This window comes from Pezoporus occidentalis, unplaced genomic scaffold, assembly GCF_034315485.1.
Source record: "Pezoporus occidentalis ecotype Australia unplaced genomic scaffold, CSIRO_AGI_Poc_V1 ctg118, whole genome shotgun sequence".
In the NCBI taxonomy this organism is placed as follows: Eukaryota; Metazoa; Chordata; class Aves; order Psittaciformes; family Psittacidae; genus Pezoporus; species Pezoporus occidentalis.
This window is the reverse complement of record NW_026912972.1, coordinates 919,332-938,066: the sequence shown is the minus strand read 5'-3', so window position 1 is coordinate 938,066 and position 18,735 is coordinate 919,332. Positions and strand designations below refer to the sequence as shown.

General features: G+C 47.1%; 1 protein-coding gene and 1 long non-coding RNA gene across 11 annotated transcripts in view; both read left to right on the top strand.

Moving 5' to 3' along the window:
- Window positions 1-18,735, top strand: part of AGAP1 (ArfGAP with GTPase domain, ankyrin repeat and PH domain 1) — a 320,146-nt gene that overhangs the window by 49,003 nt on the left and 252,408 nt on the right. For 3 of the 10 annotated variants that reach the window (XM_062642539.1, XM_062642566.1, XM_062642530.1), the window contains exon 1: window positions 11,955-13,640. The exons of 5 other annotated variants lie outside the window; for them this stretch is intronic. In XM_062642539.1, the coding sequence (XP_062498523.1) occupies window positions 12,488-13,640 (1,153 nt within the window). In that variant the 5' untranslated portion in view covers window positions 11,955-12,487. Of the gene's footprint in view, window positions 1-11,954; window positions 13,641-18,735 lie in introns of those variants that run through there. 2 more of the 10 variants (XM_062642557.1, XM_062642545.1) reach the window with 1 other exon arrangement.
- Window positions 5,372-8,934, top strand: LOC134155175 (uncharacterized). The gene is made up of 2 exons (XR_009961461.1): window positions 5,372-5,767; window positions 8,481-8,934. It is a non-coding gene; the product is annotated as an uncharacterized LOC134155175 (long non-coding RNA).

The following is an 18,735-nucleotide window of genomic DNA, read 5'->3' as shown; positions in this document are numbered from 1 at the left end:
AAACATTCTTCAAGAGTGTTTTGATTATATGATTAGTAACTTTACAAGTTAATTTAAACCCCAAACATCTCAGGAGTGCCCAAATACAAAAAACCTGGCAACCTTCAAATCTGCTTACTCAGTTCATCTGTGTTTCAGTGAGCTACTGAAGAGTGCTGATGTGGTTTGGGGTTTTTTTCCTTCCTTTTTTCCCCCTCCTCGGAAATCCTTTTCTTCTGTTTCTCAGATGCTTGGAAGTTAGGGGGGAAAAGGGGAAGTTTTATCAGTATCTGCCCATTCTGGCTGTGCTTGCAACCCAAAATCTGAGACCTAATGATATTTGTCCTAATTCTCATACTGTTCCCTGTGACAAGATGATCATCAAGTATTGAATAATGGTTAAAAGAACTTGCTGCTCATAACTCGATTACATGAAGTGACTGTTTGCATGCACGCAGTGGACGCCACTGCAAAGCAGTGCCATTTTTCTTTATTCACCTCCCATGGTGATTTATGTGACTCTTGGTTACATGCATGGGGTAAGAAGTGCACAGGGAGCCTTGGCGGAGTTGTATCTCAAGTTGTAAATGGAATTACTTCTAACACGTTTTACAGTATCCGCTGTTCAAACTGCTTGATGTAGTAAGGATATTAATAAACCAGCATAACCTATTAAGTATTAATGGAGATGGGCTGTGCAGTTAGAGATTAGCATGTGAGTGATTGTATAAGAGTAGCATACTGCGTATTTGGTTCAGAAATAGATACCAAGTGTTTACTGGGGCTTTGTCTTGTGGCATTGCCTGCTGAAATAACATTTAACGTGTATATGCTGAACTTTGGACTATGTAGTTATATTGTTATAAGGTATAACACTGGGGACTTATGCTGTGTAATAACAAGTGGGAATCATAGTGCAAGTGTGTATGATGTAATATGCCTACAAAATCGTTGTTAGAATCAAGAAGGTGTAAATCATTCCCAATAAGAATTTCCTTCTGGTCAGTATCTGTTGGTATTTGGGTTCAGATGCCAAAAGCAAACTATTCAACTTGGACCTAAAAGCCATAGTAGAAGCTTAAGGAGCATACTTGAAAATCCTTTCCCGATAAGAAGGGAGCCATTCATTGTTTTTTCAAGGTGGACAAGACTTGAATTGTTGAATGAATTTTTGACATATCACATTCTCTGTATGCAGGAAGGCAAATACATCACCTTTACGGTCTTTCATCTGGTAGGACTAATCTTTACTTAAAAGCAGCCTTTTAATCTTCAGCTTCAAGATGTGGGTTTTCCTCTTACTTGCCAGGCCCTTCAGGACTCTGGTTCACAAAGCTTGTTTCAGATCATAACTTGAGAGACTATGAAGGTAATTTCTGCAAAGTAATCTGGAGCATTAACAAATGCTGTGACTTCAGGTTAATGGAATAGCTCACAATAGGAGCAGCAGAGCACTGAATTTCTGCAGAATGCTTTTTACTCAAAGCATTTACCCCAGCCCCTGCCTGGGGTATAAAGGCAAGTTAATGGGGAGATGCAGCGTCATCCTCATGCAACGATCTAGATGAGCCAGCCTTCAGGTGCATATTGGGAACAGTGTTTTGAAGTGCTACTGAATAATTGCTGGCTAGAGGGATACCTTTTACTGAGGTCAGAATGCTTGCTAGCATCACTAGTGTAACTGTTAGCTTAGGCTGATGTGGGATGAAACCTGTGTTTTGGAATCAGAAGAAAGATGCACTAAAAAAAAAACAATGCAAAACCAACTGTGGAAGTTTGGCTCATGCATATGCAGTAAACTTCAGTGGTTTAATGCTAGTGGTATCTGAAGGGTTCTCCATTGACTGGCTGTCCAGCATGCTAGTTCTTACGGTTCTTCATCAGCTGCATGTGAACCTGTATTTGTTTAAGGAGCTTTGCTTTTCAGTCCTGGGATGTCTTTTCAGTTAAGCTGTCTGTTAGAGCTCTGAATATGAGGTATTGAGAATGGGCGCTGTTAGATTCCTCGATGTGTAGATGCTGTAGTATCCAGCGTGGTTTCTTTGCATTGTTTGCAGGACAGAGTGTGGAGATTGTGTTGTCACCTTTACCCTTCTGTGGTCTGGGTCAGGAGTTACAGGGAGCAGTGTGAGCACCATTCCAGGTACATTTCAGTTGATGTGGCAGAATTGAGGAATGCTAGAAATCAACTTTACTTTTCAGAGCAATAGTGATGAGTTAAGTATTTATAACTTGAAAAGTGGTCTTCAAAGTAATTCTTCTGCAGAGAATTCAGTTTAGAACCACCAAAGCAGCCGAAGTTAGCAGTTTCATTACCAATACATAATGCAACACTGGAGTAAGCTGGGGTGCGTGGTGTGGGACTGGAGGTGTAACTGAAGGTGAGCAATTGACTTTCAAGCATGTGTTTGTGCAGAAATGGAAAGCCAGGAGCTGGGGTGTGTTCTCCCTGACCTGGTGAGGAATGCACTGCACAACTTGACCTTTTCTAAATGCTTGACCTTGCTGGATGAGTTTGACAACTCCTCTTTGCATCTAGAGAGTTATGTGATGGAATGATGCGCTTATCGTAGCAAAGCTGGTGTGGAGCAGAATGTAGCTAAAGTATAGCCTGAGCTCTTCTCAATGTAGTCAAGTGTATTTACATACATTAGTTGGCAACAAAAAAAACCTGGGATGTGTTGTTCTGCATAAGAGTCTGAAAAGCATGCTTGAAGTTAGTGCTGGAATACCCAAGGTTGATAACTCAGAGCTGTCTGTGCATCTATTTAGGCTTTCCTTGTGGTACCACTGATGAAACAAGCACTTGAGGGAAGGTGAAGATGCTCTTCATCGCACCGTGTTAGACACAGCCTCTGAGAGAAAGCTGTAAAGAGAATTTCTTTGAATAATGCTTCTGTTACCCTTCCTTGAAGAACTGAAGGCCTTTAAATGAAAAACCCTCTAAGCTGTCATCCCTACCTGGTCCTAACAACAATTAGGATTCTTTTGCTTAATAGGCATTTGTCATCTCTTAGTGGCACATGTGCTTATAGTAGCCCAGGGTGGCTTTCTGATGTGACGGCAATTCAGTATGTAAGATTTTTCCATAGATGAATGCATTTGCCAATAGTGTTTCTCCCACTATTGCAGTGTTCTGGATCTCTTGAAATTCACCTTTGATTCCTAAATATAAAAGCTTTAATAACAACAAGAAAAAGGATGTTTTCTCAACTTCTCAAGCTATGGAATAGTGAAGCAATGCCAGTGCTGACAGGGTTATTTGACTTCCTTACCCAGGTGTGCTGAATACTGTGCTTCTCATGAGTGTTTTCGATGGCCCATGTAGAAACTTTGCTTTTATTGTGATGTAAGGTGTTCAGAAACCTTAGGATACATGTATAAGTCATCCTTTTATAAGCTGTTCTTGAAGTACTTTAGATGTTTACCTGTGTTCTGGAGCCAAGCTGAGAGAGCTGGGCTGCTTCAACCTGGAGAAGGCCCCTTAAGGGGAGACCTTAGAGCAGCTTCAGTGCCTAATGGGGCTACAGGAAACCTGGAGCAGGGCTAGATAGCTCTAGGTGCTCTCTCCACCCTTAGCTTTTTCTTGTTAAGACTGAGGACAGTGTTTGGCACATGAAATTACATGATTTTGAGATAAATAGCATAGGTGGTGTGGGAAATCTTCATCACAGCTGTCATGGAGAGCCCCTAGCACTTCTAGGAGCTTCGGCTTCATAAAACTGCCCCTCACTACCAGCTAAGAGAAACCTCAGTAGTATTAAGGTATTTACAACAAAATAGGCTGAAGTTGCCCTTTAATGTGTTTTCCGTGTTGTTAACACAGAATCCAAGAAGCAGCCAGTCACAAACTGAGTAGGTTTTGCTGTTTGAGAGAAACTCATGTTCAGCTACAACTGTTTTTTTCCTCACTTGGGCTGGAGTAAATGCAATGTGTAGTGAAAGTAGTGTTAGGTCAGGTGCTAGTAATGAAGAGCAGCTCCTGCTTCCCATTGAAATGACTCAAATTCACTTCATTTACATGTGATTTGATTTCTTCTTAAGGAATTTTGATCACGTGCCTGGATTTTGAAGAATGAAGTTGCTGAACATGGCTGAGAAGTGTTTCCTAAGAGCTAGATCATTGCTGGCCTGTCTGCAGCATGGGAAACTTCTGACAGGGATCTCCATTGATCCTTCCATGTTCAATAATGTGTTCATGACAATGGTATTTCCTGAGCAGCTGGGCTTGCTTAGCTTTGGAGCTGCACCAGTGAAAGCAAGGAAGGGAATTTTCCAGCCCCCATCCCCCTTTTGTGTGTGTGTGTTAGAAAATGATGTTCATTTTCTTATCCTGTTAATGAAATGGCATGGAAACCATTTGAAGAATGGGAGAGGGCGAGAGCAGAAGTGGAGGACAGGGAGGAAACATCATGATTTATAATCTCACGTGTGACAGAAGGCCTGGCTTCAGGAGCTGGCTTTTCCTTTCAGAGCTAGGCTAATCAAAATTCATAGATAAAAGTGTGTTTCCTCATGGTCTGTGAGTTAATCAGTGCTTCTCTTTCAGGCAGAGCTTCTGAAGTGGTAAAAGATGAGTCTTCTACATTAAAACTTCTTGGTAGGACTTCAGATAATAGCCATATTGTCCATCATAACGCTTCTTGCCAGCAACATGATGTAAGAAATAGGGTGTGAAACGGTGTATCTGTAAGGGGGGATTTGTGAACTTACTGAATTAAGACAAATAGATGTGTATTAGAAGTTCCTGTAAGAAATCTCATCAATGGAAAATAGATACTCAGGTTTTAATCTTGCATTCAAGTAGTATCTGTGTCCGTTACATAGGGGCAAACTGAACATACAGAAAGTGTTGGAAGTACTGAAGTGCTGGTATTCCATAGTATTTTCCAGCAGATGTAAACCTCTGTTTCAGATCTCTGCCTCCTGCCACCATCCCCTACTTAACACTCCTGCAAATCTGGAAGGAAACCCTTGAGCCCCTTCAGCTTCCTTGGCTGCTGTCTCGTGGTGTTGAAGCTTCTTTGTAGCAAGGACCTGAAGGTTTTCCACTGTCTTGTGATATTTAAACACCTAAAAGGGTGTGCAGGATCCATCCCATGGCCTTGTGCAGAGTTACAGAAACAAATCTGTCTCGGTGGCGTGTGAGACGTGGTCCGTTGTGTCAGAGGAGATCAGAGCAGCCCATGCAGGTGCTTGTAACTTGTTTCTCAGTTCAAACGTTGCTGCTCTGTGGAGAAGATTGATACAGGAGAGCAGCTGACTGTGTTCTCACACCTGATGCACACTGGGGCTTGAGTGCTGTCGACGCTGAGGGGTGCCGAAAAGCTCGCTGCTACCAGCTGGTGCTGTCTGTGTAGCAGTAAGCATGGTCAGCATCTTGGTAGAGTAGGCCCTGCAAGAGCATGGTCCTGGTGTGGCTGTGCTCTCCTAGGATGTCTGGTGGATGGCCCTGGCCAAGCCTAACCCAGCCACAGGGGGTTCTGTGCTGATTTGGGTTTTTTTTAGCTCTATTTTCTTACTCTCCACCCTCACTTCCAGCTTCCAACTTCCTGTGTCCTGTGTTATTTTTGACAAGTCAACTCTTGACAGACTCCCAGGCCTGTTATTACTGGCTTGTACATACAAGCAGCTATTATCTGTCACGGGGTACATTTCACAAGACTGATTTTCTGATCTAATTCTAGTTTTCTCTTCCCTTCCTTCTTCCAAATGCATGGTAGTAGTTCCATTCTCTTTGGTGGCTGTGTGTGGAGCTCACAGAGATCCACATGCTACAGACAGAAGTGTAAGTAAACCTGAACTCGGCACACACATTCATACTGTGTTGTGTAACTTCCCGAAGCCAAAGAAAAGGGGCTGTGATGGCTAAGAGAAAGGTTTGTTCCGTGGAATTTATGAAGGGTGGAACCAGGCTGGAGCTGCAGAAGTGGCAGAGCTGTAAAGCCGAAGGTAGTTGTGCAGGTGTAGCTGCTGTATAAATCAAGACTTGAGCAAGCTACATATGAATTGAAGCTGGTTAGGTCTGCTGACTTGCATAGTGTGTTTTACCATCTTATGCTATGTATTTTAGTGCCCCTTTGGATCAAGATGTAGTTTTCAGAAAAGCATTTATCCAAACCCATGATCTTTGTATTTGCTAAACCTTTGTGGCTACTTAGCTCCAGGATGGCTTGAAAACACCACTACTCAGGTTGGTTTCATGTTATCATAGAATCCCAGAATGGCTTGGGATGAAGGGACCTTAAAGCTCATCAAGCTCCAGCCTCTGCCATGGGCAGGGACACCTTCCACTAGAGCAGGTTGCTCCAAGCCCCTGTGTCCAACCTGGCCTTGACCTTTAAGGTGCCTTCCAACCCAAACCAGTCTGGGATTCTATGTTAGCAGCTTGGATTAAAGTGGAAGCTGAGTTTTGGGATCATTTGGGAAGTTGATTGTGGGGCTGCAGAGTGGTAACACTTCTCCTTTCTCCATAGGAGCATGTAAAACTGCAGGTAACTCAGTGCTAACATTGCAGGGGCAGGGAGAACTTGTAGCATCTCTGCTGAGTTCCTTAGGGTGATGGTGTACTGCTTTAGTGCCTGCTGCCTCAGTTTTAACAGTTAATGTTTGCCTATGAAGTGATGTGGTTTGGTTTTATACTGTGGTCTACTTCATCTACAGCTCTTGACTGGAGTTTGACGAGTGTATGTGAGTTTTTAGTCACCAGAATGCTGGGAGACAGCAGAGCACAAAATGGGGGTGGCTTTAATATTGGCCATTCCATACCAAAAGCCCTGCGGGAATGCAAGGATTATAAACTTTGTTAGTTGTGCCACCTTCAGTGGGCAGATTGAGCACTGTGAAGGTGCACACTACAGCTCTCGGGGCAGGGTGCTGCATGCTTCAGTGTCCTAAAGGATGAATGAAGGGAAAACGTGGTTTCTGTGGTTTACTTCTGCCTGCTGTGCTGCTTCAGTTACGTTCTGGAGCAGCAGAAGCCTGTGAGTCCTGCGTCAGATGATGTGACCTACAAAGATCTATACTTAAAGTGGGACGATGAATCCTGTGTACTTAATTCTCTGGATGCCTGTTTGTTTGGTGAGATGATAACTTGGGACTATCCTGTTTTATTCAGTAGAAATCCAGCTGCAGTAAGGTGTTTTGCTTTTAAGCCAAAGAGCAGCAGATGGATAAGTGAAATGTATTTATTGTAATGGCTCCAGCAGCTCAAGGCAGAAAGGGGAAGGATAATCTTAGTCATGCAGGAAGAAAATGAAGACTTTTCATGCTTTTCCCCTTTAAAAGATGAGATTTGTTCTGTTCTTTTAAGTAAATTGCAGTGATGAAATCTGCCACACTTGGACATCAGAAATCGTGCAATTCAGGGCTTGCTTGAAGCTGTCCAATAAGAGAATTCTTTCAAAACAGTATCTTCAGCATGGATCATGCTAAAAACCCAAAAAGATGATTGATTTAACTCTTGCTTTTTCCCATTTCCCCTTCGTTCATCTTTACTGAACAGCTACGAGTCAAAGGTGTTTCATTATTGTATTTCTAGTATAAAAGAATATATTCTCGTGAAGCATGAGCCTTTTAGGCTACATAAAGTACATAATAAGTATGCATAAGAGGTACAATCTGTGTAGTACATAATAGGTATAATCTGAGTGAAAGGAAGTAGTATAATCCACACTTAGGAATTAACAGGACAAGTACTGTACACTGTGTTATCCCATATGGCAGAACAGCCCTGGCATTGAAGCATATCACCTTCCTGGAGCTTGAAAGCACACAGTGTGAGGAACTGCTATTGGAGTCAGTTTTCTGTTCCTAGGACATGTGCTGCTTCTGTGTATGGGATAGCTTCTGTTGTGACCCCCTTGCGAGATCTCTGCAAAGGATGGGAGGCCCATTGAAGTGTTATGCGCTTTGAATGAGCTTGCTGCAACCTTGTTTACCCTCAACTGGAGGCAAGCAAACATTCTGTTTCCCTGCTGGTGAGAGACAAATTACCGAGTTACATTTTTTACTACACATCCCATCACCCTTATTTTCTTTCCTGCTCAGCATCCAGTGTTTTTAGGGCAGGAATGTGGTTTCATTGTGCTGACAGTAAGATCATTATTGATAACAAATGCTGACTTCTTGCTGGTAGCTTCTATTCTCTCTATTGTTGTGAGATCTCTGTTCGTCATCTTAGTAAAGAATTGCCTACAGTGAATTCAGGCTTGTTTAAATGGACAAGTGCACAGTGACAGAAGAACACACATCAGTGGCTTAATGCAAACCCTGTGGCTTGAGAGAGACCATGAATTTGGTCTCTGTATTGCTGGTACCCTCCAGCACAATGTTGTTTTGGTCCAGATGCCTCCTCTTGTTTCCTCATTGAACTGATCTGTAATGACAAACAGCGGATGGAGCACAGTATCTCTACAACAGAAAAGTGAAATCGCATCTGAATTACTCTAAGAACTGTTCAGGTGACCTAATTTAGTCTTCCATCATAGTTTTTTATCCAGGAACAGCTGCTTGGAATGATGCTGTCTGCCTGGAGTGATGGAGTGTGCAAGAATGTGAAATCCAGGTGTCTTTTAGCAAAGAGTTCTTGGGAACAGAGAAAATGCAAAGTGATGCTGGGAAACTCCAGAACATGATTTGGGATGGGAATCAACGAATGCTGCATTCACAAGTGCTGTGCTCCCTCTGCATTTCTCCTGATCCTAGTTTTCATCCCTGTTTTTGTTTTAATCTGGTGTATTTTAATTCATGGCCTCATTTTAGCAGTGCAGTGTCTTGCTACTGATGCAGCTCGTACTATCACAGCGCTGGGGTTGTAAAGCAAAGCAGACAGTGATGGCACAGTCCATGTAAGATTGTTGAAGCATTTTAAGATGTATCAGAGATACCCACGTTACCTGTATTTCACTGCAGTGATTAAAACAGAGGATTGGGGTTTGTTCCTGAAGATGGTGATACTGAGTTGCAGTGGACTGCTCCTCTGGTGGGGAACAGCTTTAGCATCAGGCTGGGTTTTGCTGCTTGGGTGGCAGTGTTGTGGATGAGCCCATGTGAAAAAGTCACAGACTCAATCAGGTTGGAAAAGACCTTTAAGCTCACCCAGTCCAACCACTCCCCAGCACTGCCAAGGCCAAGGCCACCACTAACCCATGGCACTGAGGCCTCGTCTCCACAGTGTGTGAACACTTGCAGGGACGGTGACTCCAGCCCTGCCCTGGGCAGCCTGTTCCAATGCCTGAGCACCCTGTGGGGAAGGAATTGTTCCTCAGCTCCATCTAAACCTCCCCTGGTGCAGGCTAAAGCCGTTTCCTCTTGTCCCATCCCTTGTTCCTTTGGATCAGAGCCCAGCCCCTCCTGGCTCCATCCTCCTGTCAGGCAGTTGTAGAGTGGTAAGTCAAATTGTTATATTCCGCATAGTCGAAAGGCTTTATGTTTCTTGTGGAAACACACTGGGGGCTGGTTCTGTTGCTGATGTTGGTCTGCAAAGCAATGTAGGTAGGCTTGACCTCAGCAGTAGAATGACAAGTGGCAATTCTGACCCTTAATGGCTACATTGAATGGAGGATTTGCATGACATTGCTTTTGAATGTCAATATCTTTGAGGGTCAGTAAGACTTTGTCAAGCAAAATCCTTTGGAGGTATTCCATGTCCTTGGCAGAAGGTAGCATATGATTTGCAGGTGTTTGGTTAGGTGTGATAAATGAAGGGTGCATACTCGTGTCATCAGAGCAGTGGACCTGGCGCCTTCCAGAAGCCTCATCCTTGTTGTGTGTGTGTGTCATAGTCGGTGCTTCCAGCCGCCTGCAGAAAGAGAGGTAACTGGGATCTGCTGTCGAGGGCCCTTCAGGACACACAGTGTGGGCTGTGAGCCAAATGACTTGTTTGGGTTGGCTGCTGTGGCCTCTGGCTGTTCTTGTCCCAGGGCCTGAGAGACTTCTGTTCTGGGACCGGATCCGTGCTAATTGCACAATGGGAGGAGTCGGACAGGGAGGATGTGCTGTTGCTGCTCAGACTGCTCAGGTCTTGGCTGATGTGGGCACAGTGAAGCGATGCTGTGCACGGACTCCAGGCAGAATCCCTTCAGTGAAGGTACTGCATAGGCCTCCATAGTAGTTTTGGACAGAATATTCAACATGAAGCCCATGGGCTGGTTCAGCCTGGAGAAGAGAAGGCTCCTTAAGGGGAGACCTTAGAGCAGCTCCAGTGCCTAAAGGGGCTACAGGAAACCAGTCTGTGGTTCTATTCTGTGAATTATGCCCCTGCTCTGGGGCAAACTCACGACAGATTTCTTAAAGCTGTTGTCCTTTCTCTCTCCATTGGTGAAGCAAGACAGGACCTGTAGATGATGGGGTATGGACTGTCAGCAAAGGCAGTTGTGTTACAAGAAGTCTTATTTACAAGAAGCCTTTGAAGAAGTCGCAGGGTAGCAAGTTGTAATGAGTATGCAGCTCACCAGAGCTTATGATCTGCTCCTCCCCGTGGAGGAGCTGTTGCAGCACCTCGAGCTGGATGATGGATGGGGTATTCCCAGCCTGCAGCGCCGGGACGGAGGCAGAGGCCGGGGGATGCCCCGGAGAGGCTGGCAGGAATGTGCGGGCTGTTTGCCTGCCGCTGGAAGTGGTTCCTGGGAAGGGGTCCGTCATCCCGGAGGATGAGAAATGGTCCATTCCACTCCTGAAAGCGGCTCGCTTTGCTGGAGTGGCGCGCTGGAAACTGCGGCCCGGATCCCGCTGGAGCCACAATGTCGGCGCCCAGTGCGGTGGTTCTCGGGATTTGCATTCAGTTAGTGTGTAGTTTGTGATGATTATTCTGGATTTCTTATTAGACTCGTGTTCCTTAACAGGTTCTGGCACCTACCTTAGAAATACCTATGGGAAATGGCCTTTGGGGTGGCTGAGAAATGGGAACATCTCCTGTTGTCATATGGTAGTGAACCACATTTACAAGGAGCTGCGAACTGTGCTCAGGCTGGTCAAGGGAGAGCTTAGGTTTGGCTGGTCTTAAGGCTTTTTCTGTAAGGTGGGTTTTGATCAGGGGTCTGCTGAAGATACACAGAATCCCAGCCTGGCTTGGGTTGGAAGGGATCTTAAAGCTACAGGCCCTTGGCCAAAGCCCCTTCCCAGGTTTCTTGTTGGCCCCGTGAGCTGCTCAGGGATCTCCTTTATATCTTCAATTCATTTTTATGTACTTATTGGTTTTGAACCTTATTGGCATTGGTAAAAGGTGTTTGATTGTAGGCTTGGAAGGGCTGTACAAGGCAGTCGAGGGTGGGTTTTGGAGCTTTATTAATCATGGAACCCACAAACCTTATTCCTTATATTTATTAAACTCCTGTGTCTGCCATCAGGGCTTTCTTAGGACTTTTTTTCAGTGTTGGTGTCTATTGGTTGTTAATTACTTCAGCAACCCTGCTCTGGACTGCTGGATGGGTGTGAAAGGAGTGCATCCAGTTCAAATATTCAGTGAAGGCCGTGTTCAAGGCCAGGTTGGATGTGGCTTGGAGCAACCTGCTCTAGTGGAAGGTGTTCCCGCTCGTGACAGGGAACTGGGGCCTCATGAGCTTTAAGGTCCCTTCCAGCCTAAACCCGGCTGGGATTCTGTGAAAAAGGCTGTGTTGCTCTCCAGTCATCCTGCATCCAGGATCTTGGGATGTACAGCACGGTCGGCTCAGATGCAGTTTAAATCTTGGTTTAAGACTTGCGTTGCCCTCGCATGGGCCTGCATGGTGCTGTTGGCTGGGCAGTGAGAGTGGTGGGTTTGGAAGAGGGAAAACAAGCGGTGCATTGGCGCTGCCCTTCCTCCCGGCTGCGCCCGGTGTTCCCTAACGCCGTCCCTCCTTGCCTTGCGTCTCGCCGCTTCCCTCCTGCTCCTGTGCGGGCGGGACTCCAGTCCGGGCCTTGGTCGAGCCGCGACTGCCGCTGCCCGCCCGCCCGGCGCTCGCCGCCGCCTGCCCGCCCAGGGGCGTGCGCTTGGGCCGGGCGCTCCGGCACCCGCGGCGGGCGAACGGCGGCGTTTGCGTTCCCAAGCGGGCCCCCTTGCAGCCCCGCCGGGGCAGCGGGGCCGGCGCTGCCCGCTCCCCCCCCCCCCCAGCCTGCGGACGGAACTAATCGGATTTACCCGGCGGAGGGGGGGAAAGGAGGCAGGATCCGCAAACGTGCGGTAAACAATGAAATCGAGGGTTGCTGCTGCTGCTCTAATCCCTTGAACACCGGACAGTGCTGCTCCCCGGCAATGCATTTCGGGATCCGCAGGACGATGCATGCGGCCGCGGCACGGACGTAGCTGCTCTCTGGATGTGTCTCGGAAGGGGCTGGATGACGGCGGTCGCCGGCGGGGAGCGGGAGCGGGGGTGACCCCGCCGCCGGCTCCGACACCTCAGCGTGGCTTTAGAACCCATTTCTATTATTAATATCATTTTAATCGGGTTGCGGTTCTGCGTTTCCATTCGCGGTTCCAGGGAACCCACGTCTCTCCGACACCTCCCTCTCGTTGCGATGCCCGCGCTGGATGCTGCCGCCTGAAGGGAGGAGGGCAGCGGGGACAGACATGTATCTTCTGGACAGCAGCAGCGAGCCGCCGGCCGCCGCCTCCTCCCCGGAGAGGATGCAGCGGGGCACCCCGCAGCGGAAGACCGTGTACCGCATCTCCGTGACCATGGTGAAGAAGGAGCTGTTGGCGCCCGAGAGCGGCCATGCCGGCCCGGAGCTGCCCCGCCGCGGGCGGCGCGGGGGGAGCCGTGCGCCGGGCTCCTCCAGCCTCACCAGGGCCGGGCTGCTGCTGGTGGAGGAGGAGGAGGGCGAGGAGGAAGGCGAGGAGCGGGACCGCGTCCCCAGCCCCTGCGGCTTCCGCACCTTCAGGACCCTCAGCACGGGGCAGCTGGAGCTGGGTCGCCTCAAGGTGCCGCGGCGAGCGGGGCCGACCTTCCCCGCCGAGCTGGCCCTCGGCGGGCCGCGGGGCAGCCCTGCCCCGGAGCGCGGCGGGGAGCCGGCGGACACCTGTGGCGGCGGGGCCGGGCCCGCAGCCTCCCCGACGGACGAGGATGTGGGGCCGGCGGGTAGCGGCCCGCCGTCAGGCCGCTCGGGCGAGGCCCCGGCGGCGGAGCGGGGGCAGAGCCCCTGGCGGCAGCCGGGCCTGCTGCGGCGGAGCTTCAGCTTCAGGCACTGGAGCGGCGGCGGGGAGCTGCCGCGGGCGCCGGCCCGGGTGCGTCGGCACAGTAGCTCCGGCTGCCTCCCCGCGCCGCCGCCGGGCCAGGGCGGGGGTGCCGCGGTTCGGGGCTCGCCGCCCGCCGCCGGACCCCCCGAGAAGCGGAACACGCTGGATGTAGGCGAGGTGCTGAGCCAGGCGGACCCGCTCTCCCAGCTGGAGCGCTGGGAGCGGAGCAAGAGCAAGAACCGGACCCTGGATAACAGCGACCTGCAGCGGCTCTCGGAGCGGCTGGGCCGGGAGGGCCCCGCCGCCGCCGCCCACGAGCACCGGCTTCTGCGGTTCTTCAGCGGCATCTTCGCCCGAAAGGACGGCACCTCCGCCCTCTTCGGCGGCCCTCACGGGCGGTCCCCCCGCAGCAGCTTCTCCAGGTCCAGGGCTTATTTCAGCAGCCTCCGGAGAGCCACGGTGGACATGCAGTCGAGCTCCGAGAGCATCAATGGGTCCCCGCACAAAGGTGCCCTTCCTTGTCTCGTTAGAGGGGCTGGGCGGTGGTGGGGGGTTTGCTGCAGAGCTCCGCATCGGTGGTGAAGGGTGGTGGGGTGAAAGGACCTTTTTGCATGAGGAGAGGGAGATACGGCTCTAAGGTACGTGATGGTTGTACGCAGTAGTGGGTATGGCACGTGTAGTAGTGTGTCGCTTGGCAGCTGTGGTGAGCTCAGATTGGGCTGTGTGCCTCCTGAACCAAACGGCACTCTCTGGGTTGATTGATTGTGTGTTCTAGCACAGCTGAGTGAGACGAGTGTAGGTCGTTTAATTACAGAGTGGAAGCTGAACTCCACCACTGGTGTATGTAGGTCAGTGGGTGGCCCAGTGCTGTGCAGCGTTGGGACTTTCCCCTTGGAGAAAGACTTCTGTCATCCTAAAGGTGGGTTATGGTGGTCAGAAATATGCCTGCTTCCTTTGGAGTAGCAGGTGAATACTGATATCAATGTGTGGTAAATCCTAACCCATTTCTGCCACAGAAGAACTTAAACCAAATGTGCTGTATTTATAGACACAAACTCAGAAGCCGTGGTCTTTGTTTTATATAGCTATGTACAAATCTAACTAGTCAGAGTGTTGTCAGTGCTAGATGGAGATGGGGTTGGAAATCTCAGGCTTTGTGAATCCCTAGGATACAAGGAAAACTTGAAAGCGACCTTTACTGTGAAGTGAGAGCTGCCTAGTTGCTTGCTGTAAGGATCTGAAAGGATCATGGTATCATTGACTGGGACGTGTTAAACCAGAAATGCTGGTTGTGGAGCTTCTCTGTGAGATAGGGTGCTTGCTTCCTAGCTGTGCTCTTCAAACCTTTAATAGGTAACTGTGATGTAACGTTTTAATTAGAGTAGCATTTGAGCACTGAGTGCTTATCGAAGTGGCAAATGATGTGTAAGTTGGTGTTTTTCTACAAGGCACAGGTATAGCAGAGGATGCTGTTGAATTGGGCTGGGTGGTTTATTGTAGGGAAGCAATGGCTGCAGATGCTTCATGGTGCTACCAGCCCGTTATGGATCCAGAAGTCCTGCTGTGAGCGGAACGTGCCTGGAGTTTGAGGCACAAGGAGCAAAGCCAAATATTTAGACCTAGCAACTGAAGATTGTAATATTTTATTGGTGTAGAGGCATTCATGTGGGCTTGATGGAAACTGTGGTCTGACCTTGGTTAAAGTTCGAGGTAACCACAACAGAGAGTTACTTTATGCAACTATTTATGCCTGTCCTGCACCAATTTGCTTCCACTGTTCCTGTGCAGCAGTCATACATACACACAGGGCGGAGTCCTTTTGGCCTCAGATAAGTTGAAGACTTCAGTTAATCAGTAACTGTTGATACGCAGCATTAAGATGTTCCGAAGAGGTTTTTCCCTTTATGCGCTGCTGTCAAATTTAGCTGGTAACAGTAACTTTGAGGCTTGTTTTCCATAAAATGCATCCTGGATCTGGAGATGTGGCTTTAGGTTGGTGGATGGTGGCTCCAGAAAGCCAGTATGTGCCTGTATGATCTTGCTTGTTCCTAATTACCTTTGCACTGGAAAGCAGGGGATCCAAACGCTGAATTCCCAGCTAAGGTGAACTACAGCTCCTGTGTTGATCCAATTTCTTTGGAAGCACGAGTTAACTGTTAACAGAAGAAACGCTGAAGGCACAGGTGGGGAAGATGCAGTGGACAAACCGCTGCCTGGAATGCTGCGGGTATTGTGCATGGTCTCCACTTCTGTGAGGTTTGCAACACGTTAATGTAATGTCTTCTGGACTACAGAGCAAGGTACCTTCATGGCTGGCTTTGTGTTCAGAATATGACAATGCTTTAGCCTGGTTTCAAATAGCTGTTACACAGCAGGCTAATCCTGTACCGATGCTCCTGCTCTCATAGTGGAGTATTTTTCCATCTGAATATCAAAAGGTTAATTTTGAAATTCACTTGTCCCTGATTCCAGTAGATTTATGTCATGGTATTCAACCTGTACATTCATTTATTTGAAGCTAGAAAAGTTCTTAGATATCTACCATGCAAAGAAAAAAATAGGAGAAATCTTCAAGGGAAGCAAGGGAAACTCTTTCTGCCTTAAAACTGTTTAGGAGAGTTAAAGGGAAATGTTCTTCATCTCAGCTTTGTTCCCCTCAAAGTCTTCATGATGTTTTTCATGAGAGGAACTCTTGCTGCTCTGTTGGAAGAGGAAGGTGGCTCTGGGACAGTGGGGTTTTAAGCCAGCAGCTTCTTCAGTGGTTCTCACTTGTTGCTTTTGTTTTAAGTTGTTTGGATAACCCCTCTTTAGGATATATTAAGTAGATTTGTGACTCAGAATTGTAGGCTATCAAAAGGAGTATCATTATCATATGATAAACTGGTCTTTTGAGGTTTTTCCCCCTGAGGAGCTAGTTTGAAGCTCTTATCTCAAATTCTCTGCTGTTTATAGTCATGGGAAGTAGAGGGAAGCTGATGAGTGATCTCTGGAGGCCTTCAGTCTTTTCTCTCAGAGCTTCACTTGGGACAATTCTTGTTTAGTTCTATGTCATCTCTTGCTTGCTACCATGGTACGGTCCCTACTCTTCTATGCTGCTGGCATTTCCCCTCAAAGCAGCAGCCCCTCAAACTACCTGTGCACTCATGTGGGTGAGCAGGCACAGCTTTGGAGCACATGAAATTTGGGTGCTATGATGCAGATGTGTTGGAAGTGAGACTACACAGTTTCCCATTTTGTAGCTTCAGGTTTTTGGTGCTGTGCTGGTATGAGCATGTTCCTTTTTCAATACTGGAGAGTCCCTTTCTTTAATAGATTTAAAGTCTTCTTCTGGGATTCTTTGAGGTGATTTGGCTGTTGTGAGTACAGTCTAGAAGTTGTTATGTAAACAAAATCCAGCAGGTCAGTAGATTGCAATTGGGAAGTAAGAGAAGCATTGTCAAGCACTGTGGCAGAGGGTTTATGTTAGTTATTGGGTAGGTCTTGTGTCAAGTGAAATGAGTGCTAGCTGCACTGGCACAGCCAGATGATTAAGAACTGGACTGGTATTAAGGTCATGGCCTGAATTAGAGATGGATTAATGTTTGCACAATATTGGAGCCTATGGCAGATGCTCCAGTCGTGGTCTTTGTTTTTTCTGGGAAAATTGAAAAGAAACATAGAATTTCATTGTTGCTCTGTATTAACTCAATAGTTGAATGCCTGGTGGCAGGAATGGGAAACTTCCTTGGGAGAGATTACTGAATGCTTCTGTAGAAGTGTGGTGTGGGCATTCATCTCCATTCCTAACCAACCAAGCTCTGTAAATTCAATTACCATCCTTCTTGTTTTGCCAGAGACCTGCTGCTCGCTTGTACCACTGCAGATAATGGTGCTGTGTGGATGTAGTGAAGCTCATGTAGGTGACCAAAACACAGTCTGCACAGTGAAAAGAACCATTTAAAACATGATTTCTTTTCTTCCTTTTATCCTAACTACTTGTCTTGCATCTGGGGATGCTCAGTGTGCCAGGAAGGACCAGGTTACTTTAGAACTGTTTCCTAAGCCTTGTAAGCCTAGAGTTAACAACGGAGTTTGGGTTTTCCTCTGAGACCAAAGGAAGGGTTGCTCAGAGTTGCTGCTTTAGCCATTAGCAATTCTTGACTGGAGGCAATGGTCAGTTTGCTGTGGAAGATGGAATCACTGTTCCCAGATGCTGAACCCTTTTTCTCTTTAGCAGTTAAGCAGCCAGAACTTAAAATCACTCTGTTTGACAAAAGAGCATTTCAAAGCAGTATGTCACATGCTGTGCAGCGTTGTTAGTATTGCATTCAGGTCTTGGCCTCTTGGATCACCACTGAAGAATCACTCGGGTGTATTTGGAGTGAACAGTTTGGCCCTTCCCTGCCGAGCTCATTTTGAGACTGCTGTGCCGATGACCACTGGTAGTTTAATAGTGATTGCCCTAGTACAGCTATGCAGTTACCCAGTGATTTGTGTAAGATGATAGCTGACATAGCAAGTAACTACAGTTTTCTTTGGCGTGGTTATAGCCTTAGAAATAGATGCTTGGGAAGCAGGGAGCGAGCACAAATGTCTTTCAAATGCCTGCATGTTAATTTTCACTTTGAGCTGCATAGGATTAAAAAAGAGGTCATTAATGCAGCCTGTTAATGTAGTAGTGTTGCTTTTGATAATCAGTGTCAGGATTTCCCCTAGGCAACCGTGGTAAACACAGGGAAAGGCAGTTTCTGCCAAAAAAACACAGAATGGGTTTTTTCATGTGTGAGGAAAAAGAGATGTCAGTATATTGAACTTGAGAAACTACCATCAATTTTGTTCATGAAAAGCATCCAACATAAACCTATTATCTTGATGGAAGCTTAAAATAGGCTGTTAGCTGATTCTGATGTTTCAGATTGGTATATAATGACAGTGTTTGACAAAAATACTTCTGCTTTATTGACAAAATAGTACCAAATGTTTTCATCTTCCTACAAAACAGGCAACAAATCCCATCAAGATAATAAGCACATAGCGCAGTGTAGCTTCCTACAGGCTTTTTTCTACTATGCACAGAAGACATTAGTAAAACTTAAATGGTGGGGTTTGGTATTCCTTGAGTTTTTCTTTGGGGAGAAGGCAGTGGAGGGGTGCTGAAACTCGTGGTCTTTAGTATCGGCTGTGATCCCTTTGGAACAGGCAGGGACTTGGGGCAACATAAGGGTTGGTTTTTGCCATTGATTGATAGTCTTAAGCGTTGGTTAGTCTAATTTGAATGAGTACTTGTGAAGTGGGTTCAGTGAAGTTAACATTTAGCTTCGTGGTTAGTACTTGTTTTCATATGTTTTGGGTTACTTTGAGGTCGCACAGATGAAGATGGAAAGGTCACTTGTCTGAAGTCATAACACAAAGTAAATCTCGAAGTGTATTAAGACATTACAGAGAGGTCTTTTATGGGGAACCCCCATAGGATCTGGCCATAATGTCAGATCCAGTAACTGTGATTTATGATGCAGGCACATCTGTATTTCCTGGTTGTAAATACTCCACTTGGGTGGTACACAAAGTTAGTCCTAACTGATAGAGGAGGGGCTATAGATTACTTGAAACCTATTATTTGTACC